This window comes from Coffea eugenioides, chromosome 9 (genome assembly GCF_003713205.1).
Source record: "Coffea eugenioides isolate CCC68of chromosome 9, Ceug_1.0, whole genome shotgun sequence".
NCBI lineage: Eukaryota > Viridiplantae > Streptophyta > Magnoliopsida > Gentianales > Rubiaceae > Coffea > Coffea eugenioides.
In genome coordinates, this window is record NC_040043.1 from 16,505,301 (window position 1) to 16,513,932 (window position 8,632).

Below are 8,632 nucleotides of genomic sequence, written 5' to 3' on the forward strand. Positions count from 1 at the left end.
ACCTAAGATAAAATACTAAAAAATAATAAAAATGAACTTAAAAATTGAATTGGGTTGCCTCCCAATAAGCATCTTTCTTTAACGTCTTTGGCTAGACATAAAGCATTATTTCTCAATCCAGTTGTAATTCAAAATTTTTTGCAATTGATGGAATTTTTTCAGGATATAAATCACCATTGCATACAACTACTTTCTTTAACTTTTTGTCCATTTTCACAGCATAAGTTGTTTTCACGTGATGTTTGGTCGCAGCAACATTCAACTTATCCCTGCAATTAAACTTAGAAAATTCTCGCATAGAGAAATTAATAGCATGAAGGCAAACATAAAATGAGCGCTAATAAGATGTTTCATTACATCGAAAATATTAAAATGAACTACTTCTCCATCAAATTTCATCGTAAGAGTACCCTTACTAATATCAATCTTAGTTTGGGTAGTACTCAAGAAGGGTCTCTTTAATATAATAGCTAATGGATTTGGAGAGCTTTTATCACACATGTAAAGCACATAAAAATCAGCAAGAAAAACTAATCCATCTACTTGTACTAAAACATTCCTGATCGCCCCATTTGAATAAACAAATATATGATCAGCTAATTGAATTATTATCTCTATTTCTTTCAAAGGTCCTAGATTTAGGGAATCATAAATAAATTTAGGCATCACATTAATAGAAACACTTAAATCTAAAATGTCATTTTTAATTCTAGAATGTCCAATCGTACAGGAGATAGTAAATATACATGGATCCACACATTTAGGTGGTAGTTTTCTTTGTAAAATTGTTGAGACATTCTCACCTGTCACGATTTACTCATCCCCTCTCAATTTCTTCTTGTTAACGCACAAGTTTTTCAAGAATTTTGTGTATTTTGGCACTTGTTTGATCGCGTCTAACAAAGGGATATTGATTGCCATTTCCTGAAAAACCTCTACAATCTCTTTCTCTTTGTTTTGTTTCTTCGATTTCTCTAGCCTGGTAGGAAAAGGAACCGGATTAGATTTAACTTGAATCACAGGAAAGGGAATTACCTTGGGAGTTGTCTTGCTTACTCCTTCTTCTAACTCCTTCTCAATTTGATCTTCACTCTTATCTTTAGGAACTATAGGTTTTGATCATTCAATTTTCTTTCCACTTATGAGAGTTATGGCGCTAATGTTCTTCAGATTTACCTCCGTCAGAGAAGAAAATCTTCCTTTCTCTTGAGACTCCAGGCAATTTATTGTAGAGGCGATCTGACTCATCTGATTTTCTATATTTCGTATACTCACATCCATCTTTTGTTGGAACTGCAAAGTATTCTGCTGGAGTTGCATGGTGTTAGAAACTAATGTCTTGGTCATATTCTCAAGAGATGTTTTCGAATTAGGCGAAGAAGGTTGAGGTCTTGATGGGTACTGGGGCTGAAACCCTTGCTATCAATTGGCGAAGAAATTTTATTTATTCCCCCTATGACTGAAATTTGGATGGTCCCTCCAACCTAGATTATACATGTTGGAATAAGAGTCGTACTGTCTGCGTGGCACACGCATGTTGCCAGTTATGTTTACTTGTTCAGCATCATCATCCTGTAGCATCGAACATCCATTAGTAGGATGGCTAGCATCCTTGCAAATTCTGCATGCCTTGAATTGTTGCACGTTCCCTACTGCCATCTTCCGAACCATAGATGTTAACTTAGTCAATTGCTCTTGCAGTGATAAAATGTTCACCTCGTTCACACAACGAGTTGGAATATCCTCTCTAGTGCCAAACTGTCAGGAATTTTCAGCCATCCCTTCAATTAACTCCCATGTTTCTCAAGGGGTTTTATTTGCTAAAGCACCTCTGCTTGTAGCATCGATGATGCTTCTGTCTCTATAAAGTAGACCTTTATAAAAGCACTGGATGAGAAGTTGCTCACTTATTTATTGTTGAAGGCAACTGGTAAATAACTTCTTGAATCTCTTCCAATAGTCATAGAGAGACTCCCCGAGACTCTACTTAATACCACAGATTTCATACTGCAGATTGGCAGTTCAAGATGCAGGAAAGTATTTTTCTAGAACTTTTCTTTTCATGTCCGTCCATGTTATAATACTCCCCACGGGCAAGTAGTAAAGCCAGTCTTTAGCAACTCCCTTTAATGATAAAGGGAATGCCCACATCTTAATCTGCTCCTCTATAACACCAGGTGGTTTCATATTTGAACAGACAACGGTGAACTCTTTGAGGTGTTTATAAGACTCTTCACCTGGTAAACCATGAAAATTAAGTAAGAGGTGAATTAATCTTGATTTTAATTCAAATGTTACATTTTCAGTAAAATCATAAAAAGTAATGCATAAAGGTTACTGATTTAAATCAGGAGCAGCCAACTCCCTCAGGGTTCGATTATTGTTTGCCATAATGACTTCTTCTTACTCAGAATCATTAAAAGAATCCAACAAATCCACAGCCAAATTAAGCCCTAGAGATGTAGTAGATGGTTGTTTTCCCTTTTGTATTCTGATTTTTTTTCCCAACCTACGTGCATGCAGTCTTATCAACCTCAGGATCGAAAATCAAATCACCTGTACGAGAAGAATGAGGCATAAACTAGCAAAAATACCAAAAAATAAAATAAAATAAACTCAAAAAGAAACAAATAAACCAATGCCAATTCTCGACAACGGCACAAAAAATTGACATGTGTTGAGCCTGTAAAATAATAAATTTCTACTCACAAAAATATTTATTCGAGTATAATAGTAAGTAGAGTTGTCTCCATAGGGATTAGAGGGAAAATTTGTCTCTTTTCAAGTAAAAATTAACTGGCGGTTTTGAAAAATTAAAACTAAAATAAATAATCAACATGAATAAGAAGAATTAAACTAAGGGCAAATTAAATTCAAATAAAAAAATAAACAAGCTCTAACTAAGATTATAATTTTGGAAGTGGTTCATACAACTGCTCATCGATGCAATAATTATTTCATCTATTCATTAATATACAGGTTATAATTGTCAAACACACAATGACAACCAAATTTTCCTTACGATCTCGATACTTAAGGTGCACTTGTTAACTACTTTCCTAACCTTGAAACAACCCTAGGTACATTTGTAAAATTTAATTTCTTGATTGCATCAGAAATTAGAAAAGTCCTATTCTAATCAACAAACACACTAACATGATTTATTTAAATTAGATTATATATTTCCCTAACATGAAATTAATCACGCTAGTCGCCACTAATTTAAAATAATTAAGCAAGTACGAATTTAACTATCTTATTTGGCAATAGTTTGTTAAGTTGAATTAAGTATTGGGCATCCTTGATTTTCAAACAACAAAACCACCATGAGAAATTAAGTCAGAAAACATACGAATACTAATGAATAAAAGAAATAGATAAAACAATTAGATCTCACAGTTGTAACTGAATCAAATCCTTCGTTATCTCTTGATTAGAAAAAGAAGAAATTAGTTACTCTACATTGAGAATAACCCAGGCAATTCCATTAATAAAAGTTGCATGAATATTGGACAATAGAAGAAAAACAAAGGAAAAGAAAAAGACAAAGGGACAAGCTTTTTGCTTCTTGCCCAAGACTCGTCATTTGCCATCCAAAATCGTCTTTTGGCAGCACTAATCAGTTGGGAAAACCCGCCGCAACTATCTCCTATTCTTTGCCTACTTTTTTAGCTACGAATAACAAACTCCTAAGGAAAAAAGAAAACTACAAAAGATAATGTCTCTGTTTCTTAATTAATTTCTATAACTAATAAAGATAACTTCCAAATCTTCAACCAAATGCTGTCCAGAATTTGACTCGAACTTGGAAATTTCAGTGCGCAGAAAAATCTCAAGCCTTTTAGATTTTAAAGCAGGTCCTAATTGTGCCACCACCAAATTAGTTCATAGCATGCTGGAAAATTGTCCCTTTAACTACTTTTTCACTACATCCTTCTACAATTAACGTTAATCACCAAATATAAGTAGAATTTACCCAATAATGCAATATTTAGCAAATATCAAGAGAAAGTATTCACAAATTTAATAGCAATCATGTATCTTATCAACACAAAAACAAAATAATGAAAAAAAATTTCACATTTGGTCACCGCAGACACTGACTAATTGATGCTTGATCTTCTCAAGTGACACTACAACATGATTCATGCTGGTCCTATCTCTTGGACGTTCGTTGCAGCAGCTCAAAGCTAATTCCAGGGTCAGATAAATGCTCCCCAACTTCTCTGAAAGATACTCATCTTCTGGCGAGAGTAGGTTGGCATCTATAGTCTGTGTTGTCCTAGTGTGAAGTGAATCTTCTATCCAACTCTTTAGGCTTAGATCGCCAACAAATATTTGATCACTAGGCTTCATTCTTGAAAAAGTTTCGATCAAAACAATTCCAAAACTATATACATCACTTCTTGTTGATACCAAACCTCCTGCTCCATATTCTGACAAAAATAGCAGTATCAATGAAATTGATAGAAGAGCACGTAAAAGAAATAAAAATAATAGTTGAGAGGAAATAGAAACTTAACCTGGTGCAATATAACCTAGAGTTGCAAGGGTCTTGGTGTGCAAATTACTGTCTTCTTGACTCAAAAGTTTTGAAAGACCAAAGTCACTGACATGAGCAACCATACCTTCATCGAGCAAGATGTTACTAGGCTTGATATCACAGTGAACCACTGGTGTCGTCTAACCATGGTGGAGATACTCCAATGCATTAGAAACATCTATCATTATGCTCATTCTTTCTATTAAATTTAAATAATGATTGTGAGAGTACAACCATTTCTCAAGACTCCCGTTAGGCATATACTCATACACCAAGGCTTTGAAGCCATGGTTAGTACAACTGCCAATCACTTTGGTGAGATTTCGATGGCGAAGATTGCGTAGTACCTCACATTCTGAAACAAAACTATCGTGTGTTCCTTCTAATTGCAATTTGAAAACTTTCACTGCCACCTGAGTCCCATCTATTTGGGTACCTCTATAGACTGATCCAAAACTCCCTGTGCCAGGTAAATTACTCTCATTGTAGCCATTTGTTGCTCGTAAAAGTTCATAATATGAGAACCTTTCTGCTTTTCCCAGAGGCTTCCAACTTACTGCTGTTGGAACATTATTCTTCCTTCGATATCTTAGGGATATAATTGCTACAGCTATACCTAACACTAGATATATATATCACTTGCAGTACTTTCTTTTTAGTTGATCTGTGAAGAGGTAGGGGGCTACAAAGAGGGACAAGAAACCTTGGAGCACCACAGAGTGCAGCATTAGACATGAATGATTGACTTGTGAAGTTCTTGAAGGGACCACCAGATGGAATTTCACCGCTCAAATTGTTAAAAGAAAGGTTGATGTAGCTGAGATAAGAAAGTGCTTCCATGAACTTTGGGATCACACCGGATAGATCATTATGGGATAAGTCCAAGTATTGCAAGCTTAGCATGTTACCAACTGAGTTGGGAATTGATCCTTCAATTTTATTTTGTGCCAAGGAAAGGTTAAGTAAATTCTGAAGACCTGCAATTGAGCTTGGACTGTTTCCTGAAATGTCATTTGCTGACAAATTTAAACTTGTTGCTGCCTTCAAGTTTTGCATTTCTTCAGGAAGTGAACCACTCAAAGAATTTGAGGACAAATCTAGTTTCAGAAGATGACTAAGGTTCCACAAGTTAGCAGGTATGCTAGAGTTCAATAAGTTTTGGTCAATAAGGAGATACCCCAAAGAAGTAACATTACCAAGGCACGAAGGAATGGCCCCTGAAATCTGATTTTGACCCATTGTTACTATGTACAAGCTACTCATGTCACAAAAATGATGTGGCGGAGGACCACTCAGTAGGTTATTTTCTAGATTTAATGCTTGAAGCTTTTGCAAACTTTTGAATGTGTATGGGACTGATCCAGTCAAGTGATTTCCGTACAGACTCAAAAGTAATAAATTGCTCAAATATCCAAACCAATCTGGAATGCTTCCCATGAGTTCAGATTCAGAAGCAAAAATTTTCTCTATGGAATGAGATAGATTCCCAATAGATTTAGGTATGGAGCCATTGAAAGAGTTGTCATTCATGCCTAAGAATTCAAGATATTTGCACTTGGTCAAGGAACTGATGAAGCTCAATTCCAATATGGAAGGTTCACAAGTAAAATAATTCTGTCCCAGATTCAAATGTTCAAGCAATCTTAGATCTCCTAGGGAGTCAGCAATCGGACCACTAAATTTGTTTCTAGCAAGATTTAAGTAATATAGATTAGAGGCATTTGAGATGGAGGCCGGTATTACTCCATGCAGCTTGTTGCCACGAGCGGACAGAACTTCCAAGTTTGGTAATCTTTGGCGGTTGCTTAATGGAAGATTGCCGGAAAGAATATTGTCATTCAGTACAACAACTAGTAGAGTTGATATGTTGAAGAGTTGAGCTGGTATAGATCCAGTTAAGCTAGCTTCCTCTATCCAGAGTTGTTTCAGTCTATGCAGATTACAGAATTGTTCTGGTATTGTTGCTGCCAGAGCATAGTTTACAAATCTTAAGACAACATAAAAATATCCAAACAATCTGATGCCGAAAATGGATGGATGGCATACAAATTAATTAACGGAGAGTTAAATTTTGGTATAAGAAAATCATATTAGTTTAAATGGAGTAGACACATAATCTAAAACTAATATGAGATAAATATGGTAAAAAGATAATAATTAGATGATAAAATCATCTACTTGACTATTATCATCACTTGGCTGGTTATGACGCACTCCTAGATGTCAATCTTGATCTATAAGTGTAAGTTCATTGATTAGTTGAATCAATGATAATTTAAGAGTATTTAACTTATATAAATTTTATTTATTAAGAATTATAACTTATATTTATTGTCAACGTGTATGAGAATCTAATGGGTAAACACATTAAGAATTTCTTTAACTACATTAAAATAAAGGATTAATCTTTTATACAGTGACAGTGTATATACCATCATCATTGGATGCATGAAAACTCATCTAAATTTCAATTTAAAATCCAAATTTTGATCATGTGCCGTGCATCAAACCACGATACTGTTAATGTATATAAGATTTACTCTAAAACAAATTCAAGTGGAGACTTAAAGATAAGTTTTTATAACTTGTACTTGAGAAACTTGTAGTGAAAGTAGGTTTAAGTATTCCAATACCATAGTTATATTAGAATAAGGAAGTTAACTCTTATTGGAAACTGGTTTCCAATTTTCATAAGGATTTGAATAACCTATTTGTCTATATATATCCTCATAACTTATGCTAGCAAGACAAATAAACACAAAACAAATTGTGTGTGACTAACTCTGTGTTACATAAATTAATCAAACAACGATCTACCAAAATAATAAAAAATTTTAAATTTTTTGCTGCATATATACTCGTGTGATTTCTTATACGAACCACGTTAATTTTAGTATGTGATTCATTATTCGTACTAGTTCTTTTTTTCTATTAAATTATTAGTCCTTTATATCTCAAATAATCGGCCTGATACCCAAATAAAACACCTCTAAATTAATCGCTGGTTTACATTTCTAATCCGCTTGTGAGTGAATTTTTTATACCATAGGTAGATTATGTAATTGAAAAAAAAAATCACTTCGAATTGTAGCATATTATGTAGACAATAGGATCTTCAATCACTTAGTTCGGCCCCTCTAGATACTTAGATACAGTTCATTTTATAAAGAGTAATGGGAATTGTACGGTCCATACCTCTAAAATTGTTAACGCCAAGATATAGCTCCTCCAGCGCTGTCAAGTTTCCAATTTCATTTGGTATGGTTCCAATAAACTGATTGATAGACAAGGATAGCATTTGAAGCTGTGAACAGTGGAACCACGTTGATGGTATTTGACCACCTAACTTATTATCCGATAGGTTAAGCCACTTGATTCTTCGAGGAGGGGAGCACATGTCAGCCGGAAGGCTACCAGACAGACTATTACTCAGAAATGAAATAATTTCCAATGACGAGATATTGAAAATCTTGGATGGCACTGAACCTGAAAGATAATTATATTCAATGCTTAATTTCTTCAAGCTTTGCAGATTCCCAATCTCTATTGGAAGTTTTCCAGACAGAGAATTGAATGACAACGACAATGACTTCAAAGTCGATACGTTACAGATAGCAGGAGGGATAACACCTGTGAATGAATTGTTTGCATGCGACAGGTATTGGAGATTTTGGAAGGAACTTAACCAAGAGGGAACCTTTCCACTGAGATTGTTGATGGTCAAGTTTAGGACTTTCAATCTGCCCAAGTGAGATAGTCCTTCGGGTAATTCTCCATGAAAATTGTTTCTGCTCAAATCCATGGAAATAAGAAATGAGAGATTTCACACCTGGGGGTGAATAGTGCCAGTAAGGCCCATGTTTGAGATATTGAGGGCAATCACCCTGTGGTGACGAGAGCTACAAGTAACTCCTATCCATTGACAAACTGAGGACGAAACAGACCAGTTGTTTACTAACATTTGATAAGGCTCTGAAGTGATCTGAGATCTTAAAGCAAGGAGGGCAGACTGATCAGTGGCAATGTCCCTGGTGCTGATGCCTAAACAGGCTAAGAGAAGACTTAGGAACAGAAATCCAAGGTGGAAAA

General features: G+C 35.0%; 1 protein-coding gene across 1 annotated transcript; it reads right to left on the reverse strand.

Moving 5' to 3' along the window:
* Positions 1-1,156: 1,156 nt before the first annotated feature.
* LOC113782325 (receptor kinase-like protein Xa21) lies at positions 1,157-8,345 on the reverse strand. Its single transcript, XM_027328217.1, has 8 exons — positions 7,739-8,345; positions 5,247-6,507; positions 4,891-5,131; positions 4,524-4,683; positions 4,092-4,436; positions 2,092-2,237; positions 1,485-1,758; positions 1,157-1,308 (listed from the first exon to the last, which is right to left on the reverse strand). The coding sequence occupies exons 1-8, from the start codon at positions 8,343-8,345 to the stop codon at positions 1,157-1,159; spliced, it is 3,186 nt and encodes a 1,061-aa protein (XP_027184018.1).
* Positions 8,346-8,632: the final 287 nt, after the last annotated feature.